General features: G+C 30.7%; 2 protein-coding genes and 1 long non-coding RNA gene across 3 annotated transcripts; 1 reads left to right on the top strand and 2 right to left on the bottom strand.

Moving 5' to 3' along the window:
- The first annotated feature begins 3717 nt into the window (after nucleotides 1–3717).
- On the top strand, nucleotides 3718–5554 carry LOC129297676 (cytochrome P450 726A27-like). Its single transcript, XM_054936020.1, has 2 exons — nucleotides 3718–4644; nucleotides 4732–5554. The coding sequence occupies exons 1-2, from the start codon at nucleotides 3970–3972 to the stop codon at nucleotides 4873–4875; spliced, it is 819 nt and encodes a 272-aa protein (XP_054791995.1). The 5' UTR covers nucleotides 3718–3969; the 3' UTR covers nucleotides 4876–5554.
- Nucleotides 5555–5729: 175 nt separating this feature from the next.
- Nucleotides 5730–7892, bottom strand: LOC129297677 (uncharacterized). Its single transcript, XR_008590231.1, has 2 exons — nucleotides 7721–7892; nucleotides 5730–6100 (listed from the first exon to the last, which is right to left on the bottom strand). It is a non-coding gene; the product is annotated as an uncharacterized LOC129297677 (long non-coding RNA).
- Nucleotides 7893–10082: 2190 nt separating this feature from the next.
- Nucleotides 10083–11999, bottom strand: LOC129297675 (cytochrome P450 71D10-like). The gene is made up of 2 exons (XM_054936019.1): nucleotides 11115–11999; nucleotides 10083–10858 (listed from the first exon to the last, which is right to left on the bottom strand). The coding sequence occupies exons 1-2, from the start codon at nucleotides 11997–11999 to the stop codon at nucleotides 10247–10249; spliced, it is 1497 nt and encodes a 498-aa protein (XP_054791994.1). The 3' UTR covers nucleotides 10083–10246.
- Nucleotides 12000–21484: the final 9485 nt, after the last annotated feature.

The following is a 21484-nucleotide window of genomic DNA, read 5'->3' on the forward strand; positions in this document are numbered from 1 at the left end:
TAAGGATCAAGAATTTTTTTTTAAAAGGTGATTTATAAATAAAAATGAGAGAATAATATTAAGTTTAAAAGGAGAAAATTGAATTAATTATGAGAATAAGATTCATTTATTAGCATAAATGTCAAATATTTACTATATACCTCTCTTGCCTATAATATATTCCCTCTGTTTTTATATATAAGAAAAAATAACTATATCACATGATTTAAAAAGATCAGTTTATAATAATTATATTTGAAAATTAAAAAAAAGGAACTAAGATACTATGTGTTATTCAAAATAACTACATTCATTGTTTTGTTCTCACGACTGAAATAAATGGATTCTGTGAGAAATAATTTAAAAAATTTATAATAAATATTTATTGAGATATGTGATTTTGCTTACTCCTTCTAAACCACAATATAATACATCTTCTAGAAGCTTTACTTGATCCAAAAATATAGAGTATGGAATAACTTTTATATTTATTTTTTCAGCTATACCCCAACTTCATTTTATTACTCTTTTTTTAAAAAAAATTATGCATTGAAATTTTAACTACTATTATCAATACTCTTATATAAGATATTTAATGAAGATATAAATGAAAATATATGGATATTTTTAGAGAAATAAAGTTCAAACTAACTTTGTTTGTAATCATGAATTAGTTAACTATAACTTATATTATAGTCTGAATGGAGTATATAAAAAGAAAAATAATAAGTGACAGTTTCTTCTGTATTCAAAACAGAGGGAGTGGGGCATTGATAACAAATTTATTGTTCTAAAAAAATATTAGTTAAAATATTATTTCCTAAAAAATTTACTTATTTTCAATTATACCATCAATAAATATCCTACATAAGGTGTCTTAATAGTGGAAATTAAAATTCTAATACATCATTTTAAAAAAGTAATAGTAGTAAATGAAGTGGGGGTATAGTTAAAAAAATATTTATAAAGCTATTTAGTGTCTTATATTTTGAATCAAGTAAAATTTCTATAAAATCCTTAATATTGCAATTTGGAAGGAGTAATTTATAAAGTAGCCAAAAATATTTACACCAGTATTATATAATATGATACTTTTTTAAAAAAAATATTATAAAGACTAAAAATAATAATTATTAAATGTTATATATATATTTGTGCAATATGTTTGTCAATATACTACATTTATTTGCTATATATGTTTATTTTTTAATCATTCAACACTTTATTTTTTTTAATTTATTATTATATTACGAGTTTATTACATTTGACCATAACTACCTTTGTAAGCATTTTGCTTTGATTGCTTTGCAAAAGAAACAGAAAGAGAGATTTTTTAATGGTTTCTGTTTTGAAAACACAAAGTTGGTAATTGGTCGAGTGATGATGACTGAGGACATTAGATTGAGGCAATAAGTTGGACCAAGTTCGATAGCTAACCAGAAAATTTTAGAACCAAACTCGGAATTTAAAAAATTATCTTTATTTCAGGCTTATTTGGGCTACCAAAACAAACCCAAAAAAATTTGAGCCAAACTCAAATTTGAGTAGATTTTAGCCTAAAGACCCAAATTCCTTTTTTATTATCAATAAAATAATATAAAAATTAAAAATATTAATTTTTTAAACAAAACTGAAATTAGATTAAAAAAAGTAAAAATAAATAATAAATAATATTTAACAATTCAGATATTCAGGCAAACTAGAAAGCCCAAGGGATTAGGGCCAAGCTTGGTTATATAAGTTTTTCCTATATAAAAGTTGTCATTTGAATAAATGAAAATTTTTTTGTATATAATAAAAGTTCAATGCATATAGTGGAGAATCACTACATATAACTGAAGACCCTTCTTCTAGCATTCCAGAATGCTTCTAAATTAATAATTTTCACAATATCAAAAGTTATTAGTCAAATAAATGAAAGTTTTTTTTACATATAATTGAAGTTCAAATGTAGATAGTAAAGAATTGCTTCAAATGATTGGCACTACTTCTAATATTCCATAATGCTTCAAAGGAAAGAATTTTCAAATTATCAAAAGTTATTATTTTAATAAATGAAGTTTTCTTACATATAATTGAAATTTAAATGCATAAAATAGAAAAAATCGCTAAGTATGATTGAAAATCCTGCTTCTAGTAATCCAAATTGACATATTGGCATTGAAGAACCCTATATTAAGTTATATATATTGAAGTTCAAATGCATATAACAAAAGAATCGCTAAGTATGATTAAAGATCCCTGCCTTTAGTATTCAAAATTGACATATTGATATTGAAGGACCTTATATTAAGTGTTGCATGAAATTATAAACAGAAAAAAACCTTATGACATATTGACAGTGAAGAATTTTTGCTCAACTTTTGCTTTTTTTTTTATTGGTAAGGGTATTTTTGTCATTTAGCCCTCCACAATTTTTGTCAATGAAAGACCTCAATACTAAATCTCTACAGACTCCTTTTCAGCAATTATGTGGTGGCTGGTGAAGTCTTTTATGCTAATTTTTCCCTTTTCTTTTTATAGTAAGACAAATGCTTTAAACGCTGGTTAATTTAAAATATGCGTAGTATCAATATTGAATTAACTGATAAGAATAGAATTAACTAATAAATGAGTTAGTCAAATTTTTTTGCAAGGATAACATATGTGAGAAGTGTCTTGATTGTGAGGATTATTTTAAATTTACATAGAAAATGTATTTTAATAATTTTTAGATATTGATAAAATTTAATTATTAAAATTGAAATGCTGAGTGAGAAGGGGGAAAAAAAATCAAAACTTCCTCATGACCTCAATGGCAACTAACCGCTAGGATCTGAAGTGAGCCGACCTTCTGGAATTGGTGGGTAGAAATACAAATATTTAATGAGTGCCATTATTGCAATTCCTTACTCATTGGACCCACGTAGAAATACAAATATTTAAGGGAAAATTTCAATAAGGGGCACTTGATCAAACATAATGAAAAAAAAATCCTTGTATTTTTGAAATTTCATTTAAGAATTCATACGGATTTTCATTTGAATTTGTGATGAAAATGACAAAATTATCTTTATTTAAATGAACAACATAAAAGATTTATTGTTTTCATATTGTATGTTGTTCATTTACTTATAAAATATTGTTTGTTTTTTTATTTTACTTGTTTATAGTCCTACTTTTACTTGATTCTATTCCAAGACCATAAAAAAGTGAAGTAGGTAAACAAGCAACATTTCATAAGTAAATAAACAACATACAATACATAAACGAACAAGTCGTCTTATCATAAAACTAATATTTGGAATGAAATCAAGTGAAACTAGAACTACAAACAAGTAAAGTAAAGAAACGAATAACATTCCATAAATAATGAACAATATAACATACAGTATGAGAACAAACAAGTTGTTTATGTTATTCATTTAAATGAGGCAATTTTATGATTCTGTTACAAATTTAAATGAAAATCTGCACGGGTCCTTCAATCAAATTTTAAAAATTCAATGGTCTAATTTTTTTATTATGTTTGGTCAACAGTCCTGTACTGAAATTTTTCCAATACGTAAAGGATAGCTTGCTAACAAATTTATAATGCTGAAATAAATAATATTTATATCATAAATAATACAAGATACATGTTTTACACATCAATATTACCATTATTCATTTTTCTTGTATAAATTTGATCTAAAATTAAGCCATTCTATTCTCCATATATACCAGCACCTCTTGGATTACAAAACCAGGCCACACAAACTTCGTCTACTTCCTCACGCTAGGCACCCTATACCAACTCCTGAGCCTAATCATGGAGACTCAGATCCCGTACTCCATCTTCTTCACCTTCCTTTGCTTCCTTTTCGTGATCCACAAACTTTCAACTTCAAAGAAATCCCTCAAAACCCTACCCCAGGACCAAGGAAGCTACCTCTCATAGGAAACCTTCATCAGATTGGGTCACAGCCCCATCGATCTTTCAGAAACCTCGCAAACAAGTATGGACCCTTAATGCACCTTCAACTTGGACAAACATCCCTCTTCATCGTCTCTTCACCAGAAGTAGCCAAAGAGGTTATGAAAACCCAAGACGTGATCTTCGCTAATAGACCCACATGTTTTGCCAGCGAAACCTTGGCTTATAACAGCACAGACATAGCCTTCTCTCCGCATGGAAACTACTGGAGGCAACTCCGAAAGATTTGTACTTTGGAACTTTTGTCTCTAAAGAGGGTCCAGACATTCAGAAGAATAAGGGAAGAAGAGGTTTTTGCCTTTGTGAAGCACATTTCTGAACAGTCAGGTTCTGCTGTGAATCTCACCAGAAAAATCTACCCACTCACAAATTCGATAGTTGCTCGAGCAGCCTTTGGTCGAAAGACTGGAAATATAGAAGAAATTGTACCAGTTATAATGTCTGCGGTACAGATTACAGGTGGCTTGTCAATCGCTGATGTCTGTCCTTCCTTGGAATTCCTTCGTGTGATCAGTGGGGCGAAAGATGAAGCTGAAAAGGCGCGAAAAGGCATTGATGTGATGCTTAACACCATCATCAAGGACCATTTGGAAAAGGATGGAGATGTGGGAGAAGTAGAGGAGGATCTCGTTGATGTTCTTCTCAGAGTTCAAAAAGAGAATGATCTTGAGATCCCCTTGACTATGGACAACATCAAAGCTGTCATTTTGGTAAGCGTTAGTTTCAAGTAACGACATATGATTTCTCTTTTGTTTTTAGTACCACAAATTAATAATGGCACCAAAATATAATCGCAGGACATGTTCGTTGGCGGAACTGAAACAGCAGCAACAACAACAATAGGGTGGGCAATGGCCGAAATGATAAAAAAACCCACAAGTCATGAGGAAGGCACAAGAAGAAGTGAGAAAGGTCTATGGAAACAAAGGATATGTGGATGAATCAGAACTTCATCAATTAAAATATGTAAGCGCAATTATTCGAGAAACTTTGAGGTTACACCCACCTGTTGTGCTGTTACTTCCAAGACAAAACAGTGAGATTTGTCATATCAGTGGCTATGAGATACCTCCCAAATCCACTGTGATCATCAATGCTTGGGCCATTGGAAGGCATCCCCAGTATTGGAATGAAGCTGAAAAGTTTCAACCTGAGAGGTTTATTGACAGCTCATCATCAGTTGATTTCAAAGGCACCAACTTTGAGTTCATTCCGTTTGGTGCAGGAAGGAGGATATGCCCTGGAATGTCATTTGCTACACCAGTTTTAGAACTGATAGCAGGAAATCTGCTTTATCATTTTGATTGGAAACTTCCTAAAGAGGAAAAGCGTGAAGATCTGGACATGACTGAGATCTTTGGTGCTGCAGTGAAAGAAGAAGAATGACCTGTGTTTAGTTCCGATTGCTTACCGCCCTTAGCTAATTTATTGCCTTACTGGAATAATATCAATCAGCAATCAATAAGAGGCGATATGGCCTATTTAATTTGAAGCTATTTTCTGTGGAAATAACAATGGACGATTATATATTTGAGAGCATCCAGTAGAGGGTGGTGCTCAATGTGTTGTATCATGTTTCTGTTGAATAATGTTATTCAAGTATACATCTGTTTTTTTAAAGTTCTTTGATTTACATCTCTCTCTGATTATTTTTCTTATTTAATATTAAAACAATGAGGAGATCAGACACACTTAATGTTAATATTAAGTATATATCATTCACACTCTCTGTTAGAACTTTGGAATCTCAATATCTAATGCCACATTTGGTATGATGGAATTGAGGTTAGAGAAGTGGAAGTGGAATTTAAAAATTGGGCTGTTTGGTATGACAGATCTCACTCTCACTTGGAACTCACTTCCATCAAATTTGATGGAATTGGGTTCCTTGGGTATACCCAAGGATCTGAGATAAGTTCTCTGAAACCAACAATTTCAAGCAACAATACCCCAAGTTATAAATTTTATTGACAACATTGCCCCTCCTCAAAATCAAAAGCAAACCCTATTATGATCAAATCACTCGAGACTCTCTCCCTCAAACACTGGTCGATGCAGAGCAACCCATTACGCAGGGCAGCACGGCAGCAGCGACACGGCAAAGACGGCAGCAGAGACGCGGTATAGACAACAGCGTTGGAGTGACTGAGCATGACGGCAGCTGCACTGCACAATCAAACATTGCGGCAAGGGTATGAAAACTTCCCTTTGCTTTCTCAGTTTCGGTATGAAACATTATTGCTCAGTCCATGTGCTTTATCTTCTTTCTCCATGTGTTTTCTTGTTTCTTCTTTCTCTTCTTTCTCGGTTTCTCAGTTTTGGCAGGAGATGTTTATATTATAAATGAAATTTAGCAAAGACTAGCGTTCCCCACTTGAATTTTTTCTGGGCAACAACACTTCAAATTAATTTGAATTCTGTCATTTATTGTTAACCCATTTCTCTGATATGATTTTTTATTTTTCACCCACACAGTGCATGTTCATTCGTAACAATAACATGGTGTCATAAAGATAGTATGATGTTGAGAAGCTCTCTGGCTTTATTATGACAATGTTTGTTCTTTGTTGGGTTGTTTTCTTAAATTTGTTAATATTTTTGTCATGTCCTTTGGTGTGTAGCGGTTTTGATTCAGAAATAGTTCATACACACTTCTTTTTTGGGTGAAAAATGTGAACTTCAGGCACACTTTTTCAAGACACGAACTTTATTTTCTCTCACCATTGGTGTTAGTGTGTGTTTGGTTTAAACCCAAACCTCACTTTGAGTGGTCTAAACTTCAGTTTGGATCCCAAAAGTCGGTTCAGTACCTTTTAATTTTGTTTGGATAAAGATTACAAAAGAATGACTTTTAGGTCAAAACTGAGGTTAGGTGAGAAGCTGATATTCAGTGTATAAATTGTGTAAAAATGAGCCAAATCCAAAAGTAAAATCCCAATAGGGATATTATCCTTTACCATGGATATGCTTCAAGCAAATAGCGAGCTCAATACAAGAATCTCATTGCCTGAGTTTGTCTACATACTTCCAGGGAACAAGGCAAACAAGGCAAACAATACTTCCAGGGAACAAGGCAAACAATACATGAAAAAGGTACTTGAGCTATCTAATCTCATCAACATCTACTTTTCATTTTTCTTTAAGCCCAAATTTCTTCAATCTAAACTAGAATACATGAAAAATATATAATGTGATTTTAACTGATAAAGAAGCTGCGAAAAAAGGAATACACAATAGGTATAGATTTCACAGCAGTAAGAGGTCATCACATGCACATCCAGATCCAGCGCAAGTCTACATGCATCAACAGAAAAAGGTGGCCTTTCTAATAGCTGTATAATCTGACCAATCTCATCTACCTCTCATTTTCCCCAAACAAGAAATCCAAGTTTCTTTAATCTAAACCGTAATACTTTACAGGTGAAAACAAACTAAAAACGAACCTCACCAGTACCCTTCTTTGATCAAGTTGTATTACTCACAGTTCACCTGAGGTATTCATACCCATTAGGCAAAAGCCTAAACCTCTAGTTGACGTTAAAAAGTCATATATTCCTGCTTAATATAACAGTCTAAACATTACACAGAATACAAAATCCAGTTTGAAAAGGATAAGATATGAATCTTCATAGGTAATAGAATATGACAGTTCATGCCATAGCTAGATGAAACAATTGTGGTGGTGCGATTAGACTAATGATTGCCCTCGAAGACAGTAACAATATAAAGGGCAAAGAAAGAAACAGAGAAAGATCCCCAAAAAACAAAGTAAGGGTCGGCATGTACCTCACTGGGTTATGGTTGAGTGATAGACGGCGGAGGAGCGATGACTGTCGGGGAGAGATGGTGGAGCACCGAAGAGCGGTGACTGTTGGAGAGCCCGGAGGCGCCGTGTGGGAGAGCACGAAGCACTCCGTTCAGGGCAGATGAGATGAGGGTCATCACTCGTTTTTTTTTTTTTGGTTTATTATTTATTTAATGAACGGCAAAAGTGTCTTTTAATCTTAATTTTAATTATTTAACCTTTTTTTTCAAAAAAAAAAAACTCATTTAGATTCCATGTGATTGTCTGACATTGTCTGACACACCAGACACATTTGTTAAGCTCAATTCTAATCCAATCCTACTTTACTTTCACTTTCACATCCTTAAAAATGAGTTCTTTTATAACAAACAAGACATAAAAAAATTAAGTTGTGGAGTCTTGAATGTCTGGCTCTGGCGGGACAGCGCAGAGGACCTTATCAATATTAAAATAATCATAGCACTCTCCCATTATAGGCCTATGAATTAGTGTTTGGTTTTGGTACTTATCAATACTCATCATCTGATTGAACAATCTGAACCGTCTAAATTTTTAATTTAGATGTTTTAAATTTATCAATTTTATTTTTATATTTTAATATATATTTATTAAATTATAAAATATAAAATTTTAACAAATTTATTATATTATCAATCTAGACAATATAAATTTAATTAATTAATTTGAGTAGTTCAATTTAATACTAATTTTTTTAAAAAAATTTTATAAATTGATTATCTGTATTTACTCTGAATCTAGTCTGTATAGAGTATATCTGGATATTCTATTTATAAAAATTTAAAAAAATTAATATTAAATTAAACTACTCGAATTAAATCTATATTGTTTAGATTGATGATGAAATAGATTTATTAAAATTTTATAATTTTTTATAATGAATATACAATTAAATTAAAAAATAAATTTTATAAAATCTGAAAAAATCTGGACAATTCAGATGCTTATCAAGTGATGAGCATGATGGTGCGAAACTAAAGTCCTATGAACTAAGGTCAATTATTTAACCCAAAATATATATCCGTGACGAATCAGTTAGGTTTATGATCGTCAGTGCTCAACATTTGATGCCATGATATCCAAAATATTCTGAACGTAATACCCCTTCTTGTCTATTTATAATTGGTCTCCGTTGAGCTTGAATAATACAGTTGACAAAGGAACGCATTCACTTTCAACATATAATGCTGTCAGTACCAATATCAGATGCAAGCATTAAAGCTTTTTTTAGTGCCGATGCTTCAGTCAAATAGGCTTGCCTTTTTTCATTTTATTTATAGCATGAATTATACAGTAAAAATGCCAGCTTCTTCGCAAATAGTTAATCAGTAGCTTTTAAAGAGGGTGAAACGGTACTATTTCACGAACGTTATAGTATGTGTGTTTGTGTTTATTTTAAGAAAATTCAACTTTGCAGCAAAATAAACAACTGCTTACCCTTATAGTTTAGATTTACAGTATATTACCTCCATTTAAAAATATAAGATATTTTTAACTAATTTTCAACTCCAATAAAGTAATTAATTATTTTCAAACTAACGTTATTTTTTCATATTTACTCATATTTAATACAGTATTTTACTTTAAAGTAAATATAAAGTGATTGATTTATGATATATATTTTTTAAAAAAAATATAATGATTACACCTTGAAATACTAAAAATATCTTATATTTTTTAACAACCAACCCCTCAAAAAATATTTTATATTTTTTAACAGAGAATATATATATATATATATATATATGTAGTTATTTTGTTATGTTATGCCAATGCGTTTTTTTAACAAATCAGTCTTAAATTTTAATGATGTGAACTGTGTTCTTTCATTTTAAAAGTGACTAATTATCACTTAATAAGAATATTCTCTGAAGAAATCTCATCTAAATAGAACAAAAATAAATGAAATAAGATTAGGAATTTTTTTTTTTTTTTTCACAGAAAGAATTAATCTTCGATAGTTAATATATAAAAAATAAAATGATTAAATTCTCCCTCTTACTGTTTAATTATTTATTATTGACGTAATATCATATCAATGTATTGTATCAATTATAAAAATTATTGCCGTGGTCTAGGTCATGGAAATCACCATTTCCCATAGTGACGCAGTTTCTAAGATTGTGCCTAAAATAACCTCAGGCACTGCAGCAATTTTGAGATGACATACTTATATTCTATATTTTTTATATTAAGTCACAGCTCTTGAATTTTGTATTTCTATTTTCTATATTCTGCTAGTTCTCAAAGTTTCATTTTAATTTGCATAACATAAAAATTATCACCACATATAAATAAAGAGGGTTTCCAGGTGTAACATGAAAATGATGGTGAACAGGTGAACACTGAACATATTATTTACTTATTTCTTGCTATATCAGTAAAATTTTACAACACCACTAGTAACTAAATGTAAAGGGCAGAACAAGTCGCTGAAAATAGAGATGCCAGTGGACCACAGAAAATAGAGACATTTATAGATTATAGAACTAGGGTTGATAAACCACAGGGACTAGCCAGAGATTCTCAGTTCTTCTCACACTTGCAGCAAACGTCTCAGACATGTCAAACTCTTCATGAGTGATTCCATTTGGTAGCTTCCAATCAAAATGATACAGCAAATTGGCAAGTGGAAGCTCAATGTTGGGCATAGCTAAGTTAATTCCAGGACACATTCTTCTTCCAGCACCAAATGGTATATAATCAAAGTTTGTTCCTTTGAAATTAATTGGATTATCCACAAATCTCTCTGGCTTGAAAGTATCAGCATCATCCCAAAACTTGGGATCTCTTAGTATTGCCCAACCATTGACAATGATTCTGGTCTTTTCAGGTATCTCATATCCATTGATAACACATCTCTCAATATTTTCTCGTGGAAGTAGCAGCACCCCAGGTGGGTGAAGCCTTAAGGTTTCTTTCACAATTGAATTTAAGTATTTCAATTTGTGAATCTCACTTTCATCCACAAGCCCTTTTTCTTTGTAGATCTTTCTGACTTCAGCTTGAGCCTTCACCATCACCTTTGGGTTCTTCATCAATTCTGCCATTGCCCACTCTAGAGTAGTTGATGATGTCTCGGATCCAGCAATGAACATGTCCTGAAAATGTTTATCATATGAATTACGCTCCTAGCTTTTCAAAACCCATATATAATAAGCATGACGTGAATTCTCTAAACTCTCAGACTCAACTTATTGATGACTTCTAACGAGGTAGAACTTTTTGGAGATTATTGGGTCTTATGCACTACGTGCCTAGTCCAAAATGATATAATTGTTCATTTTCAATGAAATTAAATAAACGAAAATTCCATAATGAAGACCAGATTTCTTAATTAGACATGCATACTCATACCAGAAGGACGACTTTGACGTGGTCGTGAGTCAAAGGATGTTCCAGATCTTCTCCCTGCTGAATCTTTAGAAGAACATCAAGTAGATTCTCCTCATGCTTACTTTCACTGCTGGTTGCTTTTCTTTCTTTGTGATCCCTGATGATGTTTTCGATGATTTCATCATTCAATCTGTGGATCATTTCAAGTTTTGCTTTGATCCCTGTAATCACTTGGAGAACTTTGATAGAAGGAAAGAGATCAACAATTGAGAAACCTCCCACCAGCTTCATGATATACTTCAGAGTAGATAAGAAAGCTTCTTGATCTCTTGACTTCTTACCAAAGGCTGCTCTTGCAATTATGGAATTCGTGGTTGTGAAGATTCTCTCACTCAGATTTATGATCAACCCTTCATTAGAGCATATATCTTTGACAAGCGCAGACACTTCCTCTTCCCTTATGTACCTAAAAGATCGAACACGCTTTGCCGTGAAAAGTTCCAAAGTACATATTTTCCGGAGTTGCCTCCAATGGTTTCCATGTGGGGAAAATCCAACGTCTATGTTGTCATAAAGGATGATCTTGGAAGCAAGAAGATGAGGTCTATTGGAGAAGATAAGGTCATGTGTTGTGAAGATCTGTTTGGCAATTTCAGAAGAAGAGACAATGACATTGGATGTCTCTCCAAGCTGAAGGTGCATCAACGGTCCGTACTTGTTTGCCAAGTTTCTCAAGGAGTGATGGGGCAGTGACCCTACAATTTGATGGATGTTCCCTATAAGAGGTAACTTCCATGGCCCTGGAGGTAAGGGAAGGGCTTTGGTTGATTTCATAGAATTGGATCTCTTGTATATCAGAAGAAGGAAGCAAAACAAGATGAAGTAGAGGAAGATCTGAATCTCCATGGTTACAGAAATGCGATGTTAAGTTGCATAGGGTAGAATGATTTATATAGAAGTGTTGCGTCGGATAAGCATGCATGCATGCATCTTCGGTCGTTGAATGTGTTCTGCTATAATAGTATCTTTCTTAGTTGTTATTCCAGCTTAAAATCTATAATCAAGATTTTAATTATTATTTATGAGGCTTATCTTGAAATTCAACAATAATCACTCAACTTATTAAACGAATATAAAAGACAATAAGATTTTCTTAACAGATGAAACTTCCTTGTGTGCGCTTTTGCATTTAAAACTCTCTATTAATTCAGAAATTTCCTTAACTAAGAAAAGGTTATATTGTGCTATATATTAGCTAACAAACATTGGTTCAATTAACAATAATGCAACTCATATACCTTAAAAGGTGTGTGGGGTGGATGCACTTTTAATTAGTTGTAAGACGTGCTTTTATTTTGAATCCTTACAACCTATTTTTTTTAAAAAAAATTGGTTATTAAGATTAGTCAAAGTTTCAAAATCCGTGAGCTATCTTATATTGTTCAACTTGATCTTTTTTTTTCCCCCTGGCCAGCATTAAGTGAAATCGTTATGAGGAAGTAGGAACCTCCTTCCAATATATATATATATATATATATATCTCTCTAATATCGTCCAAAAAAGAATCAAAATTCTTCTAGATGAGTGGCATACTGGTGGGCAAAACAATAACAACAAGGATAAGGTCATAAGGATTCTTCCATTAATATTTATTTGTTTATTCACTCATTCATTTATTTATTGAAGAAGAAAAAGTTGTGAGAATTTGTTAGATCCAGACAAGTTTCATCAGTATGGCTGATAAAGCATGTCCATAGTTACAAAACATGTTTGGAGTTTTGTTTGTGTTTTACATCGTTGTAATTTGTAATTCCTAATTATACGTTGGGAAAAACTTCCAAAAGAAAGACATGTAATGTTCTTGATCTATTTAATTTAATTTCTATGGAGGGGCACGTGCTATGTTAAAAGGCTGCGTGTGGAAGCGAGAACAAGGATTGAGATTAGACTTCAGAACCTTGGATCATGATCAGAAATTGTATTTATTTTCGAAAGCCTCCTTTGTGGGCCCATCCCAAGGTCCAGAAAATTCCCGTTAAGTCCAAATTCGTTTGCCCTCATCTCATGCTTGTGGGCGCCACCATGTTTCCCTGGCTGCTCCCATGCTGGCCATCTTCGATGTCTCTTTCAATGTTTTTGGGTGGAAAAAAAGGAATATTTATTTTTTTAATACAATTTGAGGGGGGGGGGGGAATCTAAAAAAGAAACCGCAATGATCAACCCATATATATAGGTTATTTTATTGATGAGATTTTATTCCGTATAGTTAAACACACTATGAAAAGTTTTATAACAACACTTGTCTAATGATGATAAAACAATATGCATCATGTGCAAATCAATCAAAACTTTAAATATTAACTTTTCTAAAAACATGATCATAGATCACCTCCCAACCTTTCTTATATCACCTTACATGCATCTTTCTTATATCATTTGCAATCCGTGGGATGTGCAATATCTGATGAACCATTTGGATATTGTCAATTACTTTCGTTGAATCTGAGATTAATTTAACTTTTGTTTGGTTTCTTTTTTTAAAAAATATTTTTTTATTTTTAAAAACAAAAAAAGTTAAGAACCTGTTTGATTTTTTTTAAAAGTAATTTTTTAAAAAAAATTAAATAAATTATTCAGATGAGTGTTTTGAATCTAATTATTTTTAAAATTGTTCTCATTTTTTTTAAAAAAATATAAATATTTAAATCTATTTTCATTTCATTTTTTATTTTTAAAATACATTACATTTTATTATTGAAATCTACAATTACTTTAATCAATAATTATTACAAACCACCGCTACTAAGCTCCTATGAGTATTACTATCGATTAATTTTTAAATTCTAAAACTATTTTTAAATTAATACAACCAAATAAATTTTTTTTAAAAGACATTTTAAAAATTATATTGAAAAATAATTTTTAAAAATTAAAAATGAGAATAGAAACCAAACATGCCTACGAAGTTTGTTTGGATAAGTGTTTTGGATTTAATTATTTTTAAAACTGTTCTCATTTTTTAAAAAAATAAAAACATCTTAAAATTATTTTTATTTTTTTTAAACACACTACATTTTATTATTGACAAAAATAATTAGCTCAATCAATTTCGAATATAAACCACTATCATTAACTGTATACAACTATAACTATCAACCTATTTTTAATTTTAAAACTGTTTTTAAATTAACATAACTATAAAAATTTTCATTTTATTTTTTAAATAATTTTAAAAATTATAATACAAAATAATTTTTAAAAATAAAAAATAAGAACAGAAATCAACCAGGTTATTTGACCTTCTTTAATGCTCATCGCTTTTGCAATTGTACCTGGAAAATGCTCTCACATTAATCAGTGACATTTTCATTTTAGTTTATGTGGCTCACACGAACGGATTGATCATTGCTGATCCATAAGATGTAGGAAAAATAGAAGTGAAGGACATTAAGCAACCCATAAAAGACAAAATAAATGTGGGATTCATGGAAGTCCTTGACGAAAATCCAACGTTAATTTCCTCTTTTTTTTTTTAATTAAGGAACCAGTTTGATCTTGTTTCATTTTGTTTAAAGCCCTCATTTATATTTTGGCTAAAAGAAATTCCTCATTTTTTTATTAAAAAAATCCTCCTGTTTTGACTTTAGAGTGTTTTCTAAATTTTATTATTTAAAATATATTGGCACAAGCAATAATTTCTACATCTCGTTGCATAGTTTGTGGTGTTTGTTTAAACTCTTAAAAATAATCAAAATTTGAAAAAAAAATTGATTATTTGAAAAAGCTATTTTGAATTATTTTTTAAAAATAATTTAATGTGATAGATTAAAGAGAAAGTAATAAAAATGCAGAGATGCAGGAAGATATATGATGCCCAACTAGGGTTCATTTTATAAAAGAATGCAATGGAATGATTGGATCAAAGAATGCAATGGAATATAAAATGTTTTCGTTTCCTTAAAAACAGAAGTACTATTTCGAAGGAAAAATATCATTTAAGGATTGCTGAGGGTATTTAATATCAATTAAGGATTAAAAAATTTTGAAATATCATCGTAAAACTAGGAAATTGATTTGAAAATAATTTTAGATTAAAAAGACTATAATACCCTTTTAGTCATTTGTTAATTAATAAGTAGCTATTTATATTTAATAACAAGACATTTGTTAATTGACAAGTTTAAAGATCTGAAAGAGCTTGGTTGTAGGAAGAGATAAGTATAGATCATACTTCAATAAATAATCATTCATTAATTAACAAGTATCCATTCACATTTAATAAGAGACTGTTTGGTAATCGACAAGTTCAAGAATATGAAAGAGCTTAGTTGTGAGAAAGATCAAGTATAGAGCATGTTTTAACAAATACTCATTCACTAATTGACAAATTTAAAAATATAAAAGAACATGATTGTGGAAAGGAACAAGTGTATATCATTTTGATCAAGTTATCATTTGTTAATTAATAAGTATTCATTTACATTTAACAAGAAACTATTCACTAATTGATAAGTTTCAAAAAAGAAAAAGAAAAGTAGGACTACTATAGTCTTTTCTAATATAAAATTAATTTTAAACCAAGCCTTCTACTGTGATATTTTAAAATATGTTTTTTTTATTTGATATTAAATTGCCTTAATGGTCTTGAGTGATATTTCCAATCTATCAACGCAAGCCATTTTTTTTATTTATAGGTTTTGTTAATTAATAATAATAGCTTCTTCAATCGAAATAAAAAACCCGTTTCTCTTCAAAATCATCAAATTTGATAGACCCACATCTAGCCTGGTCAAATTTGTTAGAAATAGAAAAAACTAATTAAATGGCTTAAAATATTTTTTAGGGAAAATTAGTAAAAAGGACTTGATTAGAACAAAAATTATGCCTAAGAATCAAATCAAATTTAAGGACCAAGCCAAATATTTTATTTGTAAAGCAATTAATTTAAATGACCGAAATGCCCCAGTACCTTTAGCTTGGATATTTCCTCATTATTTATCACATTGACAGATGACGTCAAAAATTCATTCTTGCTCTTGACCGGTTCACCTTATATTGTCACTACTTCTCTTAAAGTTGCCCCTTATCTTCGTCGCCTTCCGCCTTTGCTCCTTCTTCCACCATCATCGCTCTTTCTCATGATATCCATCATTCACATCTATACTTGCCATTTCATCATTCAAATGCTAGATCTACTTATTTTTAGAGTTTGAATTCTGCTATCGCTGACCAATGCTTCGTCATACTAAAATCGTTGCCTACAATCAATTCTTTTGATTTGTTGCCGATGTTAATACCTAGTATTGCTATTTTTCTTTTGCATTTAATTCTTATGAAATGCAATTACTTCATATGGACAGATGCATCATTTTCCATATCTTCCTTTTCAAACATAACTTCTAATAGCAGCGCAGTTCTATATATTAATAAATTCAATTTTGTTTTGAAGTGAGGAGTTTCAAATGGTTGATTTTTCTTTTTATCTACTTTAAGGATTTTGTTTAATATTTTCTTTACTCTCAACCCTTAGGTTGATTAATGAATGAAACATTAGAATTGAAAGGTTAATGTAGAGCTGCTTAATAAAAGTAATGACTTCTATTTTTGTTTTGTTTTGGGTATATTTCTTGTAGGTATGCAACAGAACATAGATGTGGTGTGATTGTCAAAGGACCAAATTTGAGTGAAAACATACCAGGAATTAATCTATTGAAGGATAATTACTTGCTTTTGAAAGCACAAGCTTTAGATGATTCTCAATAAGCAAGCCATACTGTAACTGTTGTTAATGAGTTGTCTAAGAAAATAATTAAGATTCTAGTTTCACATCCTATGAATGCTAAACTTGTTGCAAAAGGGAAGAACATACCTAATGTAGTCCTTTTAAGAAGTTATGGTATTCAAATTGAAGTCTGTTATTTAAAATTTTATCATATTGTGTTCATTTAGTTACCAAGCATGAAAGTACTACTTAATGAAACCAAAATCTGTAGTGTGATCCATTTGCACATTCTGCTACCTCAAAGGAAGGCAATTAAAGTGAATTATTTTTAAGAAATACTTAACAATATTTAAAACTTGAAAATAGTTATGGTATTAGCTATTCTAGTAGAAGTATAGTTGTTGTTCTATACCTTGAAATTTGTGTGTTTGTGCTTTTGATCACAAACTTGGTAGAATAACTGGATATTAAAACACATGATGTTTCATCCCAAATAAGAAAAATATATGTAACATATTTAGAATTGCAATATAATTTATTGATGCTAATGTGCTCATTTACATGTCTTATATATGCATCTAATTTAAATTGTTTTTTATAGGTTACTCCATCGATAAACATTCATGACTTGTGGCCATGCATGGTAGCTCTAACAAAAATAATTGCTGGCCTAGGCTCATTACTTGGCATTGATATTCTTGAAGCTCCTGGAGCAACTAGTGATTGTTGAACTCTACTAACTTCAAAAGCAATAGCAATAGCCAAGGCACTCTTAGCTCTGTTGTAGTCTTGTCCTCAAAATTTTATACCTAGAGAGGATAAACATAAAGCAGGCTGATCAAAGGGATATGACTTTGGATTTTTACACATCAAGGTCAAAAATTTATCAATTTTTGTTTCATTTGGTTTTCTTACTTCTAACTATTTCTCTTTTACACTTCACATCAACATGAAAATCTCATCACACAATAGATGATTTCTCTTTCATTGTTAGCTTTTGTCCAAAATGAGGAGCTAAATTGTGATTGCCTTAGAACTAACACTACAATCTTATGCATGTACTATAGAAAAGTGCTTATGCTTATTAGTTCTAGTGCATGTTACTCTTAAAGACTAAAAGCAAAAGATAAATCTAAAATGTGGAAGTGCGTGCATATATGTGTGAAAGTGCCATTTCTTGTTCACCATGTGTTCATTTTCTTTTTGATAAACATGAAACTGAGCTTGGGATTAATTTTAAATATGTGTTTGATGTGCTTTGATTTTCCCTCATCTTTCCATTTGTTTTCAAATTTAAGCGTCACATAAGTGTTTAAGTACATTTCATGTTCAGTAATTTTGTGAGTATTGTGTATTAATGTGCTTGAATGACCTTTTTCTGATGGCTATTAATTTTCATTTCAAGCATAATATTTTTTAATACACTAAAGCATAAGATTTTGTCTGAAGAGGAGAAAAAAAATCTTTAAAAAGCTCTTACATACATATCATAAGACAATGTTGATCAAGAGATTCCCTTGGAAGATTGAATGAAATTGTGATTGTACTTTGAAGTGTACTTATGATCATCCCTCTTATTTGTTTTTTTTTTTAGGATAAGATGTAGTTTAATATGAGCATGATGTTGTTCTTAACCCTCATGGTATATTTTTTAATATCGGGTCCCTAATGGCATTTGTTTATCATTTTGATTGTACTTGATAGAAATATAAATCATATCTAATAGAATTAAAGTTCTTTCATTGAAATTATTATTGTTCATTCTCACTCTTCACATTTACTTGTTTTTGCAGGAAAATTTAGTTATCCTCCACGTTATACATTGTTAACATGGTTTGCTATACAATATATACTAATTAAAAAGAGATAACTTATTATAAGTGTTCCCTTATTTGTTTTTTGTATAAGGTAGGATATAGTTTAACATGAACATGATATTGTTCTTAGTCCTTATAATATATTCTTTGATTTAGGGTACCAGAACCAGTGGGTGCAAGGATTTTGACTTAAAGTGTAAGGACTTTAGCTCAGGTGCAAGAGGTATGACTTGGATGTAAGATTTTTAGCTTAAGGTACATGTGTTATGACTTAGAGCACAAGGTTTTTGGCTTGGGTATACGGGTTTTAGTTTAGATACAAGAGGTATGGCTTGGGTGCAAGGCTTCTGGCTTAAGGTGCAAGAGATCTAGTTTTAGGTGCAAGGTTTCTGACTTAGTCATTTTCATATAATTTAAGGGCACTAATAGTGGTGTGCTCTTTATATGTTTAATTTACATGTAATCCGTTAGATATTACATGTAAATTATTCCTCTAGCATGTTCATGAATTTCTTTATATATTGATTTACATGTAATCCATAGTCATTTTTATGTATTTTAGGGGCATTGATAAGGGTATACTCTCTGTGTGTTTGATTCACATGTAATCCGCCAAAGATTATATGTAAATCATTCCTTAGTCATGCTTGTGAGTTTTTTTTTTTTCATATATTGATTTACATGTAATCCATAGTCATTTTCATGTAATTTTAGAGGATTAACAGGGTATGCTCTCTATATATTTGATTCACATGTAATCCACTAAAGATTACATGTGAACTATTCCTCAAGCATGCGCACAATTTTTTCCCATATTGATTTACATGTCGTCCATTATCGTTTTCATGTAATTCTAGGGAATTGACAGGGGCGTGCTCTTTATGTGTTTGATTTATATGTAATCCGTTAGAGATTATATGTAAATTATTACTCAAGTATGCTTCGTGATTTTTTTTTCATATTGATTTACGTGTAATCCATAGTCCTTTTCATGTAATTCTGAGGGCTTGATAGTGGGTGCTCTCTATGTATTTGATTTACATGTAATTCACAAGATATTACATGTAATTGTCCAAGCTAGAAATATTGCACCCTAAGTCAGAACACGTGTGCCCCAAGTCAGAAGCCTTACACTCCAAGCCAGAAGATTTGCACCTAAGTCACAGCCCTTATATCTTAAGCAAGAAACCTTGCACCCAAGACAAATCCCTTGCACTCAAGTCAGAACTCTTGCACCCTAAATCAAAATCCTTACACCTTCTAGTTGTTGAGTTTACATATAATCTTTGATGATTATAGGTGATCAAGGGGTGTTGTTTTTTTCAAAGACCTTTCAATTGTTGACCGAAGTTTCGGCAGGCGCATTGTCACTTGCCGAAGCTCTAGTTTCGATGACCAAAACTCCAGCAGCCATTAGATTTTGTGCCTTTTTGGAAAAAAAAATTTACATAAAGGGCATTTCAATCATTTGATCATACCATTTAACAAATAAAATTTTAGCCTTGATCCTTCAAGTACATTTGATCCCTAAGACAAATTTTGCTTTTAACTAAGTCATTTTCACCAATTTTCCTTAATTTTTAATATATTTTTTGCACTCTAATCAAATTTCTTTCACGTACAAAGCACGCTTTGTTTTGATCGATTTAATCTTTTTCCTTTAAAAAAGGATTCAGCAGTTTTTTTTTGTGCCATTGATTATTCTATTATTAATTGATGAATTTTGGTGGCGTAAAAAAAATGCTAAATTAAATTTTGAATGTACTAAAATAGTGGTTTAATTTTAAGGTTAGTGCAAGTTTCTCGGAAAAGTTTACTTTTAAATTACCTTTCAAAAATTAATTCCTTGTGCAACATGGCTAGTATATTTTATTAACGTTTATTCAACATTGATTTTAGATGCCTCGTGTCATGAGTTGTCTTTTACTAGACGTGTTCATATTTTCAAAAAAAAGAGCCTCACAAGTCATAACGTCTTGATCAAATGGATGGAGTACTTGTTTTTTGAAAACATAATCTTTAATTCATATAATTTTATTGAGTTTAATTCATATATTTTTTTAATATTTTTTATTTTTATATGGATTAAAATTATTAAAAAATAAAAACTATAAAGATCTAAAAACTAAAAGTTACTCAATTTTTTAAAATTATAAAAACTAAAAATATTTAAAAAATTACATAAACTAAAAAAATTCAATAAAACTATAAAGATTAAATATTGTATTTTTTTCTTTTTAAAAAATAAATATTAGGTGAGTTGAGCTTTAAGAAGTTATTAAAATCATCAGGATATGCTTGTAAATTCAAAGTACACTTATAAAAATATTTATAGGTTGCTTACCACAGGGTCTAAAACTTTGGAGCGACATTTAAACTCACACCATATAAATTATGGGTAAATCCACATTGATGGAGTCTTGAATTGATTATTTTTTATAGTAAGACGGATGCTTTAAACACTGATTGAATCTGAAACCTGGGCAGTTTCAGTTTTGAATTAACTAATTAATTAATTGGTTAGTCAAGTTGAAGGTGTTCAATTGCGATCCCCTTCAGGCTTCAATCCTGAAAATATTGAATGAGTTGTATGAAATTTGTGAATTTTATAATTTTTTTAAAATAAACGTTGTTTAATTTCCTTGATCAATTTATGATGGGCTGTGAATTTGATTATTTTAGACGACATTTGAATCGAGGTTTTGAATTATTTATATGATCAGTCAAATTGAAAGTGCCGAGGTACTCAAATGTCCCGTTCAAAATGCCAAGTCAGTCAATTTCATGATTTAAGTGCTCAGGGCCTCAAATGTCCCGTTCCAAAAGCCAAGTCAGTCAAATGTCCTGTTCAA

Source organism: Prosopis cineraria, unplaced genomic scaffold, assembly GCF_029017545.1.
Source record: "Prosopis cineraria cultivar Desert tree isolate PC_DT_omini unplaced genomic scaffold, ASM2901754v1 PC586, whole genome shotgun sequence".
Taxonomy (NCBI): Eukaryota; Viridiplantae; Streptophyta; class Magnoliopsida; order Fabales; family Fabaceae; genus Prosopis; species Prosopis cineraria.

Excerpts from the sequence above, each read along its gene's own strand:
- LOC129297676 (XM_054936020.1), top strand. The coding sequence starts at position 3,970 with ATGCACCTTCAACTTGGACAAACATCCCTCTTCATCGTCTCTTCACCA. Across the intron at positions 4,645-4,731 it reads ACATCAAAGCTGTCATTTTG|GACATGTTCGTTGGCGGAAC; the intron begins GTAAGCGTTAGT and ends ATATAATCGCAG.
- LOC129297675 (XM_054936019.1), bottom strand. The coding sequence starts at position 11,999 with ATGGAGATTCAGATCTTCCTCTACTTCATCTTGTTTTGCTTCCTTCTT. Across the intron at positions 10,859-11,114 it reads ACGTCAAAGTCGTCCTTCTG|GACATGTTCATTGCTGGATC; the intron begins GTATGAGTATGC and ends AAACATTTTCAG.